This window comes from Hyperoodon ampullatus (assembly GCF_949752795.1).
Source record: "Hyperoodon ampullatus genome assembly, chromosome: 14".
Lineage (NCBI taxonomy): Eukaryota > Metazoa > Chordata > Mammalia > Artiodactyla > Ziphiidae > Hyperoodon > Hyperoodon ampullatus.
Window position 1 is genome coordinate 37,042,018 of NC_136927.1, and position 17,539 is coordinate 37,059,556.

Below are 17,539 nucleotides of genomic sequence, written 5' to 3' on the forward strand. Positions count from 1 at the left end.
TCCAGGCAGAGGGAACAGCTACTACGAAGGCCCTGAGGCAGGAACAAACTTGGCCAGTGAGGCAAGAAGAGATGAGGGAGGGTGAGAGGGTGGCAGGAAAGGAAGCCAGAGAGGCTGGTGAGGCTGCTCCCACCTTGGGTGGGGCCTTGGATGCCATGATAAAGAGTTTGGATTTTTCTTTTTTCTTTTGAGCGTGATAGGAAACTATTGGAGGGTTTTGAGCAGAAGAGCAAGGTAATCCAATTTATCTTTTAAAAAGATCACACTGGCAGCCGGAGGGGAGTTGGCTGAAGTCAGCGCTAATAGTGCAAGCAGAGAGGCCAGTGAGCAGGCAACTGCAGGCAGGAGATGATGGTGGCTTGCAGTGGAGAAGGTGAGAAGAGGTTGGATTTGGGATCCGTCTTGATGCTGGATGTGGGGTGACAGAGAGCTAAGGCAAGGCTGACTTGGAGATTTCAGGCCCGAGCAAGTGGCTAAATGGGCAGCCATTTACTGGAATGGATTGGGGAAAATTAGAATTAGGTTTTAAAATTTAATGGGTATACTGAAGAATCACAACTTACTGGGAATAAAAATATGCAAATCTTTTTCCTTCTTCTTCTCCAGTAACTGCATCACTATATTACACTGAATCTCTCTTCCATCTGAGAAGTAGCCCTTTAATAACTTTTTGACCAAATTCCATAACTTCCTGGTCACTGTTTTTAGATAGTCTGATTTCACTGTTTGGATTCATCTTGTTTATTTTAAATCCTTAGTCTTCAGTCTCATCCTGGATGCAAAACTCATCTTCCCCCATTCCCCAGCTCTAGCCACAACTGTCTATGATTCAGGGGTCCCTGACCTTGGAAGGCAGGGAAATTACTTCTCTATTTTCACTAGTCTCTAACTGAAATTTGGCCTCTCTTTTAATTATGAATGTGGGAAACAAACCTCAGTAGTATCCAAGGCACTGTGACCCACATTCCCCCTGATACAGGGAGGGGGAGCTGTCAAAGCAAAATCTGAGGGCTGATACCACAAAAGGGGGGAGGGTATGATAGGCAGATAAAAATGAAAGATATTCACTGCAGAGGGCTCAAAGTAGGTATTCAAAGAATGATATTCTTTGGAAATTGAATATTTTTCCAATTTTTCCAACAAAAATGTACCTTTGTTACTGATAGCAACCATCAGATGTTTTTACATCTCGTTATAGTTGTTGCAGTGATCTTGAAATACCATTTACACTTGTCTCTTCTTTCAAATTATGGTAGTTAATTGAACTGCCATTAGCTCTTCTTATTTACTGTATGATTTAGAAGCACGTATATTACTTTATCACGAACAGTTAAAAAAATATTTTGATAACTGTATTTCAATATAATTGGTTTACTTTGAAATCTTATGTACTTTTTTTTTTTAAATAAATTTATTTATTTTTGGCTGCGTTGGGTCTTCGTTGCTGTGTGTGGGCTTTCTCTGGTTGGGGCGAGCGGGGGCTACTCTTTGTTGCAGTGCGTGGGCTTCTCATTGCCGTGGCTTCTCTTGTTGTGGAGCACAGGCTCCAGTGCGCGGGCTCCATAGTTGTGGTGCACAAGCTCAGTAGTTGTGGCTCGTGGGCTCTAGAGCACAGGCTCAGTAGTTGTGGCGCACGGGCTTAGTTGCTCCGCGGCATGTGGGATCTTCCCGGACCAGGGCTCGAACCCGTGTCCCCTGCATTGGCAGGCGGATTCTTAACCACTGCACCACCAGGGAAGTCCCTTATGTACTTACTTTTATATTAATAAAAATATTATTCAGAGAAGGAATCCAAATTGCCAAAGTGAAAAGGGATTATGGCACAAAAGAAGTTAAGATCCCCTGTGAGAGGTTTGGAAGGGGTTAGGAAGGTAGCATGCTCTTCCCATACACCCCTGGAGAGGGAAGAAGGACAGTGGGGAGGAGGCAGGTCTCCTTAAGCCACATTAGAGAAAACATGTACTCACTCAGTCACAAAGAGACTAAATAACAGAGCAATCTGGGCATATTTATCAAACAGCAGCAAGTAGCACAGCCCTGGTTTTTAAGATGGTTATACCTGCAGTCCAAGGGTGAACACGAGGCCTTGCAGCTTGTTGTTTAGGGAACACTGTTAACTGGACCCATATGCAGCTTCCGGTGATGGGGCTGATAAAACAGGATTTGACTCTGCGTTTATCAAGGAGAGTGATTCAGCCTGATGCCGAGGTAATAACTAACTGCTTGTTGGTCTCCCAGAGTGGAGTTGGTGAGGGGGTGAAGCGAGATCACATTCTGGTAACCATGATTTTTAAATGTGCTTTAGGCTGTTAGAGATTAATGCAGTTGGCTCTTCCTTACTGGTTTTCGGAGCTATTCCTTGCGTAATGGAAGGCTGGAATTGAAAGAATCCTAGGAGATTCCGTCCTAATGGCTAGTCTGGAAGTCCCATTCCAGATAACCTCTATTATACTTCTTCCAAATATTTGAAGTTCATTACTCAAGACTGTGATGCCTCCAACACAGAATGTTTGGGAAACCAGTTAAGGTTGAGGGCAGGGACTGGGTTATCTCTTTTGCTGAATATGATGAGTAGAGGTTATCAAATACTGGCCTCATGAATTGGTGAAAGGCTTTATGAATGATGGTTGTTTGAGGGCCTGTGTCATTTTGTAAATGGCTTTGCATCTGGGTTGTGCTTTCATGTTACAAGAAAACAACTTAATCTTTTACCTAATGAAAATTGGAAAAAAATTGGATTTCAAGATTCAGTTTTCAATATTAAGCAAGCCTTTCCCTTTTCTGCTTTATTCTTCGTAAATGTCATTTCAGATGGTAACTTTTGTTTTAGAACTGGGTGGAGAAATTAATAAAGACTAACTTCTCAGCTTCTCTTATGTATTTTGTAAGTATGCTGTAGCTTCTTTAGGTCTTGAGATCTTTTACAGAGCATCCAAAAATGGGGGAAGAATTTCCTGTGTGTGTGTGCACATTTATACATACACGTGTATACAGTCAGAAGAATAAACTGTTCCTTCTCAGAATTATAGCAGCAATTGTTGTGATTCAAATAGATTTAATTCATGTTTGAGAAAAAGAAGGAGGACATGACAAATGAGCACTACCAACAGGACAATTCTTCTCGGAAACACTCAGCAGTACTGTTTTGTCCGTTGGAATGCTCAAACCTATTTGCTCTGGGGACCTCCAATTTAAGCCCCAGGGAGCCTCAGCTGCCTTCTCCTGTGATTGATGCTTTTGTTTCCCCTCCCCTCCCCAGTTCCCCCATGATGAGCAGTCGCCTCTACTCAATCTCAATTTTTATTTGACCTGAAGCCAGTTGCATGGATTCCAAAAGAGAGAAAAGGGCCTAGGGCTTCCCTGGTGGCTCAGTGGTTGAGAGTCCGCCTGCCGATGCAGGGGACATGGGCTCGTGCCCCGGTCTGGGAGGATCCCACGTGCCGCGGAGCGGCTGGGCCCGTGAGCCATGGCCGCTGAGCCTGCGCGTCCGGAGCCTGTGCTCCGCAACAGGAGAGGCCACAGCAGTGAGAGGCCCGCGTACCGCAAAAAAAAAAAAAAAGGGCCTGGCATAGCTTCTGTCCTTTCAAGTTGACCTGCTGAAATGATTGATAATTCCCAGGAACTACTCTCTGAAGATCAAGTCCTTTTCATTTGGCCTGATTTACACTGGCTTTCTCATACTTATTCTTGCTTTGGGAACTAGACAGCGCCCCATTATTTAGCCATGAAAGCAAGGATGTCACTAAAGGTCGCCTCATATTACTGCTTAAAGGCCTATTAGAAATCTCATTTCGCTTTTTGGAGATGTCATTGTGATGCAAAGCGGTTCAGGGTTTCATTACTGCTGGAAGCCCTTTGTTGGGCTTGCCTAGCCTGTTGTGTCCCCAGATTTGCCATTCTCCTTTCCTACTGCTATTCCAAAATGGGAGTACTGATACTTTGAGGATTTCATGACATCGGTACAGAAAAACGTACTTAAAACAGGAAAATTGTAGCTGAACAGAAAGGCGCCATCAAATCTCCCCTCAGATACAAGTGACAAACTCCACTTCATTCTGCTGTCCTGACATCGGATTTCCCTGTGGAACTTCAGGCAAATGAATACCTGCCAAGTTATTACTGTAAGGATTAATCAAGACGGCATTTTCTATGATTACGGCTTTTCCCCCCTCATTTTTATCTTCTAGGCAAATGGCTGTGTTTTCCTCTATTGAACACTCGCAGCTGCTAGGCCCTGAATTCCATATGAGTGACCTTGTGAGTTGCCCTCCTCTTCTCCGTGGTCCACTCCCTGTGTTTCCTGGGCAGTTTGCATTCTTAGCAGGAAATAGTCAGTGACCTTGAACGACCCGCTTCACCCCTCTATGCCTGAGTTTCTTCATTCTAAAAGAAGGACAACAGCAGCTCATTATTAATGTCATGAGGATTTAATGAAACACTGTGTGGAAAGAGCTTAGCATACTGAGCTAGGCAGAGGCTCATCCCACAAAGATTTACTGAGTGTCTGCTATGTGCCAGACGTTGTCCCAAGTGCTGGAAATGCCAAGAGGATCAAACACAGGCCCAGTCTCTGCCCTCATGGAGCGTTCAGTCTAGTTGAGGATTTGGGTGTTATTTAGATAATCACACAGATTTATATCTCCAAACTGGGCCAAGGACTAGGAAGGAAAATTACACAGAGCGCCAATGGCCCTGATCTAATCAAAGGACATCATTCCATAACATTTGAGTGAAGATCAGAAGAAATAATAAGAGTGAACTGTTGGTGGGAATGTAAATTGATACAGCCACTATGGAGAACAGTATGGAGGTTCCTTAAAAAACTAAAAATAGAACTACCATATGACCCAGCAATCCCACTACTGGGCACATACCCTGAGAAAACCATAATTCAAAAAGACACATGCACCTCAATGTTCATTGCAGCACCATTTACAATAGCCAGGTCATGAATGCAACCTAAATGCCCATCGACAGATGAATGGATAAAGAAGATGTGGTACATATATACAATGGAATATTACTCGGCCATAAAAAGGAACGAAATTGGGTCATTTGTAGAGACGTGGATGGACGTAGAGACTGTCATTCAGAGTGAAGTAAGTCAGAAAGAGAAAAACAAATATCGTATATTAATGCATATATGTGGAACCTAGAAAAATGGTACAGATGAACCGGTTTGCAGGGCAGAAATAGAGACACAGATGCAGAGAACAAATGTATGGACACCAAGGGGGGAAAGTGATGGGGGGGTGGAGGGGTGGGATGAATTGGGAGATTGGGATTGACATATATACACTAATATGTATAAAATGGATAACTAATAAGAACCAGCTGTATAAAAAAATAAATAAAATTTTAAAATTCAAAAAAAAAAAAGTGAACTGGGAGAAGGAGGTCTCAGCCCCAGTGTGCCCTTGAGCAAATTAGTAAAAGGTGCCCCTGCCCTAGGGCAGAGGTGGCAGAGCATGTGCTGGGGTTTCAGTGCCCTCTGACCCATCTGCTGGGAGCCCTTGAGCAGAGAACAGCTTGCACACTGTATGCAGTGACCTGGCCGGGAGTAAGAGGATACTGGAGGCAGAGGAAAGCCCCTCTGTAAAGGCCCTGAGGTGGGAGGGCACATTGGTGGAGATGAAAAGGGCGCCTCTGGCTACAGCACAAGGAGCAAGGCTGGTGGGAGGGGAGCCGGGGAAGCTCTTAGTACATATCAGCTGGTATTGTTGCACAATAGCATTATTCTCATGAATTCACTGCCAGCACACTAAGGTCTCCTTAGAAACACCAAGGTCTCTCTAGAAGCCGTTGCTTTTTAACTAGTGAAGGAGAATTACTTCAGGGATGTGATTTGTAGGTGTCACACAACCAAGATTTACAGAATAAGGACAATGTATGAGGAGAGACATTTAATGTGGAAAGCAGGGAGCCAGTGTACCTCCGGAAAAATACAAATGCTCTATTACAGCCCAGAAAACTAGATGTTAGGCAAAAAGAAGTGAAAACAAAAACAGAACAAACAAAAAAAGCAAATAAAAATAAAAGCAGAACATTAGGGAAAGGTTTCTAACAATGCTATCATTTGGAGGTTGTAATTATCTCTCCAAAGAAGTAGAATCTCCGTTTCTTGTTCTCTTAGAAAGGACCCGCCCAGCTGGAGACCCAGAACCCGGCAACACTGCACTCGCTAGAAATTGTCTTGATAACCCCTTAGGTTCTTCCCGGCTTTGATTTCTTTGATTTTGGAATAATCCAAAAGAGCATTCATTCATTCACACAAATATACTGTATCAAGGGTGGGGTTTTTTGTTGTTCTTGTTGTTGTTTTTAAGTCTGAGTTTAGAAGGAAATAAAACCCCAGATGCTGGAGAATTGTGCATTGTTGCCAGTTAGCTCCGGAGTCTCTCAGGCTGGGCATCTGCAAGTAGTGGCCCAGCCAAGGTCTGGTGTCAGCATGGCATTGTGAGGGAAGCCTAGGCTTGGGGATTGGGTGGATCTGGGCCCAGATCCTGACTAGGCCATTTATAAGCTGTGTGACCCTGGACAGGTTAGTCAACCTCTCTCTGTAAAATAAGAGTCACTGTAAACTCAAATGATGGCTGTCATTAGGGAGAGTCTGGAGGCCAAGACTCTTGGGGATCCCTCACTTGCAAAGTCGTTTCTGGGGATCCTGCCCTGAGAGCAGTCTCCATGTGACCCACATTCGTTCAGAGGTTTATTTCTTTGCACTATATCTGAAAAGTCTTGACTTTTGGTTTTTCAGAGGTAGCTGTGCTTTGGGGAAACATAAGAAACCAGAACTAAGTCAGACTTGTAAAATCTGGTCAGCAGTTAGTATCTCTAAACAGCTTCTAGGAAATAAACAACAAAAAAAGAACATTTAGCCATGATTTTTGAATGTGGTATCGATGATCAGACATCCCACCATAATCTAAGAATCCCTCAGGAGCAGACACTGCTCTTGAGATATTTTATTGCTTAGTAAGATGTAATAGAAGAACTTAACTTTAAAATGTTCTTGAATTTAAACCACATTAAACTGGAATGTACACTGATCAGAGATAAATTGTAGTATTTCAGGAAAGAAATGGACTACTTAATTCCCCTTCAATAGAAAGTTGGAAAAAGAATCCTTTATTATATCTCAGTCATAATGCAGTATATAAATGTGACTTCTGCTTTGTCTCTTGCTTTATGTCCACATAGGCTTATATCAATAACATGTATGTTACACCTTCAGAACTATCACACAGCTTTCTAACCTGAGCCCTTCAAAGCAGGGCAGGCTAACAGTGATTTAAGATTATGCTGGTTAAACACAAAAAATCCATCCCAGATTTTAAAACAAAGAAATGCTAACTCAAGCCTAACTTTTCTATGAAAAATGACATTGTTGCTTTCTAAGAATGGGAATAGATGAGGCACTTAATCAGAGAGGCCATTATGTTGTCAAAGGCTCTGCTGATGCTGAAGGATGGACTCTCATGGGCTTATGACCATTTTATTGCTTTTCAGCCCACGGCCGGCGATCCCACTCTCCCTCCTGCTGACAGAATCGGCAGCAGCACTCTGCATTCAGTCCTTCTGGAGAGCCTATCTGGTGAGAGTCATGTGCAATTACAGCATTTGGTCTGATGGGGAATTTTTGTGCTGTGAAAAGACCCAGGGGACAACCTTTAGATGAATTTGGAACATAGGATAGTATAGCTAACATACAGACCTCAGAAATAAGATTCTCTGTAAAACAGGTCTTAAAGAATGATTTAGAATTTCCACCAAAACTTATGCAGTTATTATTAAAAGTACCCTCCAACCTTTTTTAAAATTTACTTTTTATTGAGGTAAATTTTGTGTATACCATTTTATGGGTTTCATTATATTTCAGTCTCTGTATACGCTACAGCATGCTCACCAATAGAAATTTAGTTTCCATCCATCACCCTACAGTCAATCCCCTTTACCCATTTTACCCTCACTCCAGCCCCTTCCCCTCTGGTAACCACTTTTCTGTTCTCTGTATCTACATGTTTGTTTTTGTTTGGTTCGGTTTGTTCATTTATTTTGTCTTTTGGTTTGTTTGTTTTTTATATTCCACATATGAGTGAAATCATACAGTATTTATCTTTCTCCATCTGACTTATTTTACTTAGCATAATACCCTAAAGGTCCAACCATGCTGTTGCAAATGGCAAGATTTCTTTTTTTGTGTGCCTGAGTAATATTCCATTTGTGTGTGTGTGTGTGTGTGTGTGTGTGTGTATTACATCTTCTTTATCCATTCATCAGTTGATGGGCACTATCTTGGCTATTGTGAATAATGCTGCGGTGAACATAGGGATGTATATATCTTTTCAAATTAGTGTTTTCATATTCTTTGGATAAACACCGAGAAGTGGAATAGCTGGATCATATGATAGTTCTATTCTTATTTTTTTGAGGGATTGCCACGATATTTTCCATAGTGGCTGCACCAGTTTACATTCCCACCAACAGTGCATGAGGGTTCCCTTTTCTCCACACCCTCACCAACACTCATTATTTCTTGACTTTTTGATAATAGCCATTATAATGAGGATGTTGAACATCTTTTCATGTGCCTGTTGGCCACATATATGTCTTCTTTGGAAAAATGTCTATTCAGCTCCTCTGTCCATTTTTGATAGGGTTTTTTTTTGTTGTTGTTGTTGAGTTGTATAAGTCCTTTATATATTTTCCATATTAACCCCTTATCAGATATATGATTTGCAAATACCATCTCTCATTCAGTAGGTTGTCTTTTTGTTTTGTTGATGGTTTCCTTTGCTGTGCAAAAGCTTTTTAGTTTGATGTAGTCTCATTTGTTTATTTTTTCTTTTGTCTCTCTTGCCTGAGGAGACATATCCAGAAATATATTGCTAAGACCAATGTCAAAGGGCATACTTCCTATGTTTTTTCCTAGGAGTTTTATGGTTTCAGGTCTTAGATTCATTGAAGTCTTTAGTCCATTTTGAATTGATTTTTGTGTATAGTGGATACCGAACTACTTTCATTTTTTTGCATGTGGCTGTTCAGTTTTCCCAACAACATTGATTGAAGAGACTATCCTTTCTCCATTGTATGTTCTTTGCTCCTTTGTCGTAAATTAATTGTCCATATATGTGTGGCTTTATTTCTGGGCTCTCAGTTATGTTCCATTGATCTGTGTATCTGTTTTTCTGCCAACACCATGCTGTTTTGATGACTATAGCTTTGTAATATATAATAGCTTGAAATCAGGAAGGGTGATACTTCCAGCTTTGTTCTTTTTTTTCTCAGAATTGCTTTGGCTATTTGGGGTATTTTGTGGTTCCATATAAATTTGAGAACTTTTAATTCTATTTCTGTGAAAAATGTCCTTGGGATTTTGATAGGGATCACATTGAATCTGTAGATTGCATTAAGTAATATGGACCTTTTAACAGTGTTAATCCTTCCAATCCATGAATATGAAATATCTGTCCATTTATTTGTGTATTCTTCAGTTTCTTTCAACAATATCGTAGAGTTTTTATTGTACAGGTTTGTTTTTTTTTTTTTGCGGTACGTGGGCCTCTCACTGTTGTGGCCTCTCCTGCTGTGGAGCACAGGCTCCGGACACGCAGGCCCAGAGGCCATGGCTCACGGGCCCAGCCACTCCGCAGCACGAACCCGTGTCCCCTGCATCGGCAGGTGGACTCTCAATCACTGCGCCACCAGGGAAGCCCTATTGTACAGGTTTTTTACCCCTTGGTTAAATTTATTCCTAGGTATTTTATTCTTTTTGTAGCACTTGTAAATGGGATTGCTTTCTTAATTTCTCCTCCTGCTTGTTCATTTTTAGCATACAGAAATGAAGTAGATTTTTGTATTTTGATTTTGTACCCTGTAACTTTACTGTATTCATTTATTATGTTTAATAGTTTTTTGGTGGAGTCTTTAGGGTTTTCTATATTTAAAATTATGTCATCCACATATAGTGACAGTTTTACTTCTTCCTTTCCAATTTGGATGTCTTTTATTTCTTTTTCTTGCCTAGTTGCTCAGGCTAGGACTTCTAATACTAAGTTGAATGAAAGTGGTGAGAGTGGGCATCCTTGTCTTGTTGCTTGTTCTTGATTTTAGAGGGACAGTATTACTGAACCAAACTCAGGTCTGCTCACCAGATGTACAGCAGAGCCAATCTACTGGCACTGGCTTGTAGTGAAGGAAAGTACAGTGTTTATTGCAGGGTGCCAGCAAGGGGAATGGGCAGCTAATCCTCAAAAGACCCAAACTCTCTGATGGCTTTCAGGGAAAGGTTTTTAAAGACAGTGTTAGGGGTGAGAGTTATAGGGTGTCTAATCAGCTCATGGGCGATTTTTGATTGGTAGATGGTGAGGTGATAGGGTGGTGTTTCAGGAATCTCGATCATCAGTTTTCCAGTTCCAACTAGTCTAGGGTCTATGGGTATAGGGCCAGCAGTTTCTACCTGCTAGGGGTCTAGTTTTTACTACACTTAACATGAAGTTTTTTGAAGTTAACAAAAACCTTTACTTGTAATTTCTTAAACACTATGAAGGAAAAATACAGTCTCCCATAAAAATTTGTGTGTGTAGTAAAATATATATAACATAAAATTTACTATTTTAACCAATTTTTAGTGCACAGTTCAGTGACATTAAGTACATTTGCATTGTTTTGCAACCATCACTACCATCCATCTTTCTAAACTGAAACTCTGTATCCATTAACTTCCTACTCCCCCCGCCGTCCCAGCCTCTGGCAATCACCCTCCTACTTTCTGTCTCTATGAATTTGACTACTTCTAAGTACCTCATGTAAATGGCATCATACAGAATTTAACCTTTTGGCTTATTTCACTTGGCAAAATATCCTCAAGTTTCACCTATATTGTAGCATGTGTCAGAACTTTCTTCCTTTTTTAAGTCTGAATAATATTCTTGCCAGGAAGTTTTAAAAGCCAGAAATCTGACAACCTCAGATGTCATAAAACCATCCAGACATTTCATAAAATATTTTTAAGCTGACCACATGAACAGAAATGTCACCTGGTATGAAAAGCTATTTGTAGTAAACCATTCTTGAGAGTTGTGATGTTATAATTAGCATTGTAAATAGGGTCCTGACAGTTAGTTATTTCTCGACATTAAGCACTTCTGTAGAAGTAGACATGTTCTTCTTTCTTCTTTCAAAATACTACGTTAACGGTTAGAAAGCCAGATTGTTTCAACATGCAAAACTGAGTGGGGTTTTTAAAAATCCATTTGGATATTGTGAATGAAATCTGGTCCTCTCACAGTCTCCTTTCTGAAGTGTGTTTGGTGATAAGCCAGACTACCACATTAGTGGTGCTCTTCTGCTTATGAAATACTAGATGTAGTAGGTATCAACTGATGGAGAAGACTGTTCTTTCATGATGTTCATAAGAGGTTCTCAATGGGCCATAATGATTGAAATTTCTTTAATGATTTAGGAGGCAGAGACCAGATAAATCCACTGAATATTTATTCTACTTAAATAGCCTCCTGGTGTTTTAAGCCTTCTGCCCATTTGTTTTATTTTATTCTGTCTAACTCAGCCTAGACACCAGCGTGGCATGCAATTTTCCCCTCCTCCCAACATCAACTCCCCCTCCAGGCATTGTGACAACTGAGAATCACAATGGCCATCAATCATTAATGTTATTTGATGAACAATACAGTGCAAGGTTGCTCCAGCAGCCCCCTTTGTGGCTTTGCAAAGTTAAAAAAAAAAAAAAAAGTGGAGATCCTGCAGAGAACGATGAGAATCTGTGCAGTTATCCCTTTATCAATAGTGAACTGACCTGGGGTAAATGAGGCACCCTCAAGGAGAAACAGCTTGGCATAAACAAAGCATACAAGGTTTAGAGTTGTGCAGTATCCCGCTTCCCTCCGGCCTGAGCCAGCTTGCATGTGATTCATTTGGTAACATGGACACTCAGATACCACATTCTTCTGGCTACAGGGGTTAGTTCATGATGGGCAGGGGAAGGCCAGTCACACCTAGTGAAACTCCATTCTGGGATTCTCCTAAGAGTTGCTGGGACAGAGCAGCTTGATAGCCTGCTGAGAGGCTAGACTATCAACAACCACCTTGCCATTGTGTGAAGAGCCTGTGGGAGAAGTGACTGCAGAGGTTAGCGGAGCTGAGAGACCAAGCAAGGGGGCTGAGTCAATAATAATAGTTCCTACTTATGAAGATCGAATCAGATGATTAGTCCACATGAGGGGGCTTAGCACAGTGCCTGATGCATAATAAATCCAAAATAAATATTAGCTGTTATTGTTGGTGGTGGTAGTGGTGGTTCTGTTTTCCTTAATAGGGAATCTTTTAGAAAAGCCAGCTAGTGACCTCCTTGTAGTTCCTCAGGCACATCAGGCACGCTCCTGGCTCAGGGCCTTTGCACTTGCTGTTTGTTCTTTGTGCTGGCAGCTGTCAATCATGGTACCCTCCCTGCCTCATTCAGGGTTCTTCTTGGATGTCTCTCCTGGTCACCATTTCCAAAATAGCGCCACCCCATCACTCCACAGCCTCTTACTATGCTTTATGTCCTGCTTTTCATTTACCAACTACCTGACATTGTGTTGGATATTCACTTGTCTACTGCCTGTCACCCTGACTAGAATGTGAGCTCCAGGAGGGTAGAAGTTGCTTGACTTGTTCATCCTGTATCCCCAGCCCCTAGAACACTGTCTGGTACATATTAGGTATTTCATAAATATTTTAGTGAATAATCAAATCCCTTAAATGATCTCCCTAATGAGGGCATTTGAAAATGAAGAAGAGCACACTGTATTGTTCTATTTTATAAGCTCTTCTCAGGGGTTTAAGCAGGCACTTAAATGTGGACTTTAAAAAATTTTTTTAAATTCCCTCATGCTGCCCGTTTGTAGTTAAGCCCAGCTCCTTTTGGGGAGTTGCTTATGCTCCAAGATCCTTGAACTCAACAGCTGTGCTTATTAATTTCCCAGAGGTTACACTTGAGAAAAGTGTATTCATTTTATCATTGGCCCTCATGAACCACCTCTTCACCAAGCCTTGTAATGTGAGGAAATGAAGTTTGCTATGAAAAATTGTGATCCCCAAGCAGGCTTTTTAATTATTTTTAATTTTTTTATTTTTTAAATTTTATTTTGTATATATGTATATATTTTTTGGCTGCGCTGGGTCTTCGTTGCTGCGTGCGGGCTTTCTATAGTTGTGGCGAGCGGGGGCTACTCTTCGTTGCCGTATATGGGCTCCTCATTGCGGTGGCGTCTCTTGTTGTGGAGCATGGGCTCTAGGTGCGTGGGCTTCAGTAGTTGCAGCGCGTGGGCTCAGTAGTTGTGGCATGCAGACTCTAGAGCTCAGGCTCAGTAGTTGCGGTGCATGGGCTTAGTTGCCGCACAGCATGTGGGATCTTCCCGGACCAGGGATCAAACCCGTTTCCCCTGTATTGGCAGATGGAATCTTAAACACTGGACCAGCAGGGAAGTCCCCCAAGCAGGGTTTTTAAAGGAGAGCATCAGCTGAAGGCATACTGGGCACGTTTAGTTCATCTGAGAACTGGACAGAAAAGATTTTCTTCATTTGGAATTTCTCTTCCAATTGCTGATATCTGCTGGCAGGTGAGCAGACTTTGCCAGGAAAAGTCAGACATTGTATTGTGCAAAAGGAATGCTAGAAATGGGGCATTGCATCAGATTACCACCAGTTCCCCTCTTGATGGTGCACAGCCATTTCTCGCAAGCCTTAGAGAGGCTGGCCATGCCCTTTGTGATTTGATGAGCAGTCTTGGCCTAGGGCTCCCCTACCAGGAACTCCGTGTGGAAAGATTTGTCTTCTCTGTGGGATCTTCTTGTTGTTTGTTGGCTCATGAATCCAGTTTCAGTCCATTTCCACTACCACATTACCTTCCCAAGCAGAAGATTCAATCTAAAGAGATCTCTTTGTTAGGCCATTCCAGAGGTATTTGTGAAACCCACATATTTGAAATTGATTTTGAGTATTTTCTAACCTGTGGGAAATATTTATAAGCCATTAGGGAGGCGAAGGCCACCTATACAAATCCCACTGAACAAGTAGAATAAAACTCCTAAACTCCTCAGTGATGTAGAGGTCCTGGTTTTCGCTGGGAATTCAGAAATTAGGCCTGTAATGCTTGAAGTGGAATGCTCCCAAGAATGACCAGTGCCAACCCTTCTGCCATTACACTCAAATAGAGGCCTTACGCCTTCCATTGCATGCGACTTCATTTGTTCATTCTTTCATTTGATAAACATGTGTTGAGGGCCTTCTACTTGCCAAGAACTGTAGACACAGAGCTCATCCATTCCTGGAGGAGCCCAGAGACAGCTATACCAAGAAGAATGATAATAATATTAAGAATAGCCAAATCTAATATTATTGGTCATTGCTATGTGCCAGGCACTGCCTCAAGCATTTCCCAAGCAACATCTCCTTTATGCCTTATGCTGATCTTACAAAGTAGGCAGGTATATACTTCTGTTATCCCGTGTGTAGATGAAACAACCAAGGCCTAAAAACCCATAGTGACTTGGTCAACATCACACAATGATAAGTGGTAGAGCCAGAATTCAGGCCCAGGTCTGACTGTCCTCAGAACCTCATCTCTCTCCTTTTTTTGAAAAAGCCATTCCTACCAGCAACGTATGAGAGTTCCCGTTGTTCCAAGTCCTGATCTATTGATCTTGGTATGGTCAGTCTTTTTAATTTTAGCCATTTTAGTGGGTGTGTAGTAGTATTGCATTGTGTGTGTGTATGTGTTTTAATCAGGCTTAGTAAGATACATGTTACATACAGTAAAATTTACCCTTTTAGCATACGGTCTCTCAATTTTGACAAATCCATATAGTCTAACCACTCCCCTAATCAAGATATAGAACATTAATCATCTCCCCAGATTCCCTCACGCTTCCCCTTTGTAGTTAACCCCTGCTCCCACCACCAGGGCCTGGCACCCATGATCTGTTTTCTGCCCCTATGGTTCTGCCTTTCCAGAATGGCATACAAATGGAATCAGAAAGTGTGTAGCCTTTGAGTCTGACTTCTCTCACTTGGCCTGATACATATGAAGGTCTTCCACGTGGCTGCGTGTATCAGCAGCCCCTTCCTTTTTATTGTTGTGCAGTATTCTACTGTAGAGCTCCAGCACAAGGGAGGCCTTCACCTGGTGATGAATAAGCACATGAGAGTAACGTAAGGATGGCTTATTTATACCTACAGATTGCAATGGTCTCAAGCTTGCTATTTATCAAAGTCATCTGTGGAAAGATTTTATTTTAAAATTCTAATACCCAGGGCCTCATTCTCTGAGATTCTTGTTCAACTGACTGTGGTGAGAACAGGAGATGGGCATTTGTTTAAAGCACCCAGGTGACTCTAACATGCACCAGGGTTTAGGCCCACTGATGAACTGGAATCAACTTTGCTACCTACTAGTTGAATGGTCCAGGACAAATCACTAAACTCAGAATCTCAAATTATTTCTCTTTAAGTTGAGCACAGTAATAGCTGCCCAGTCTATCTCACTAGGTTATCAGAAGGATCAAAATGATTTTCAGTGGCAACGTATGAGAAAGTGTCCTGTGAACTATAGATGCAGAAATGGATGGTATTAATGTGGATGTAATTGAAAGACATATCAGTATCTTTTCCTCTTGGAAAAGTTCCTAAACAAATGAGAGGTTTTAAAGACCAACTGGAAAGATCAATGTTTCTCTGTCAATTTTGTGTGTGTCTTAAAAGATTGCTTGGTGTATGAGAGTAACTGTAACACCAACACACAGACGGAGACAAGAAGTGGTATAAATACACTCCTCAAGACTGTAGTGATATTGGCAGAACTGGGTAACACTGTAGACCCCGGATCCTTCCTGGATGGGTCAAGTCAGCATGTTTGCAGAAAGCAAACACTGATGTAACTAGGACAGGCAAGCAGAGGCGTAGTGCCAAGGATAGAAGTACAGAATATCTCATGATCCAACCCTTACCTCAGAGCCAGTGAGAGGAGGTCTGCTTCTCAGAGAAGGGCCCCTTGTCACTGGCAATCATCGTGTGAAACAAGATGTCCTTTTACAACCACATCTGACCACCTCTGAAAATATTGCAAGGAGCAGCACGTCAGCTCCAGTACAGAAAAAAAAATGGCCATCTTTGTATGAAAAAGTCTTTTATTGATATTTTTATTGTAAAAAGGCCAATACTCATTGTAAGCAAAAATGAAACCATATAGAAATAAAGTCTTAGCTCGGGCTGCTCTAACAGAATATTACAGACTGGGTGGCTTAAACAGCAAACATTTATTTCTCCCAGTTCTGGAGGCTGAGAGATCCAAGATCAAGGTGCTGGCAGATGTGGAGTCTGGTGAGAGCCCTCTTCTAGGCTTTCAGTTGGCTGCCTTCTCACTGTGTCCACCCGTGGCAGAGAGAAAAACAAGCACTGTGATTTCTTCTTATCAGGGCACTAATCCTACCATGAGGACCCTACCTTTGTGACCTCATCTAACCCTAGTCACCTCCCAAAGGCTCCACCCCCTAATACCATCACATTGGGGGTTAGGACTTCAATATACGAATTTTGGAGGGACACAAACATTCAGAACATAACAAGTATTGTTAAAATAGTTTAAAGTAAAATGTGAAATCTCCAGTCCTGTCCTACTCTAAACCTGTTTCCCAGATGCAACCGCTGTTGGCAGTTTGGTGTGTGTCTTTTCAGTGTTTTTCCATTGTATATACGAACACTTATGTATATGTATTGCACTCTTTATGAATACGGGATATTTTTATAAATATGGGCTCACACTCCACAGCCTGCATCTTGACCTTTCATTTAGCCTTCGGGACAGCTTTCCACATCAGCACGCATAGATCTATGCTGAGCATTTGTGTTTTAAGGGAAACACCCTTCTAATGTAGTTGGCAGGTAGGAATTTGGCCAAATATTTTCTCATTCAAAACACTCCCAATCCAAAGTGCCCCGAGATGGCAGGACTGAAAAAACCTTTAGAATTAGTGTCAGTTTTTATTTCATTTCCTCAGCAAGTCCGGACAAAGAGTGTTCTAAGGACCAGCTTCTTTTTTCCTTCTGCTTTCTCGTGAGTGTCGGCTTCCCCAGATTGCTGGTCAGCTTTGCAGCTTTGCTGACTTCCTCTTCCTCCTCTCCAGAGAGGGGTGTCTCCTGGTGCAGCTGTTCCATGTGGTGGTGGGGAGCATTTCCTCCCTTTGTGTGTGTCGTTAGCCATCTCCCTGGCCTTCCTCTGGGGACAGCCGCCCGACCAGGTGAACCAGTGTCATTTAAAGCAGCACTTCCGTTCTCAGGCAGGGTCTGGCTTTCGTTTCTGGATGGCTTCAGATGTGGCCCAGGTGAAGAGGGATGGCATCTGGCACAGAGACAATGCAGACACCTCTGTGTGCGTCACATTCTCCTCATGGAGGGCATGCTGTCTAGAACTCCTTTTCAAGACAATTTTTAAAAATACTTTGCAAATTCTTGGACTGCTTTGAAAAGAGTCAGGCATAAAAGT

The 17,539-nt window shown here is 42.0% G+C and overlaps 1 protein-coding gene across 1 annotated transcript in view; it reads left to right on the top strand.

The window, feature by feature from the left end:
- Positions 1 to 17,539, top strand: part of IQCK (IQ motif containing K) — a gene marked incomplete at both ends in the record, with an annotated part of 126,178 nt that overhangs the window by 52,868 nt on the left and 55,771 nt on the right. The window contains one exon of the mRNA XM_079718726.1: positions 7,510 to 7,594. Coding sequence (XP_079574852.1) covers positions 7,510 to 7,594 — 85 coding nt within the window. The remainder of the gene's footprint in view (positions 1 to 7,509; positions 7,595 to 17,539) is intronic.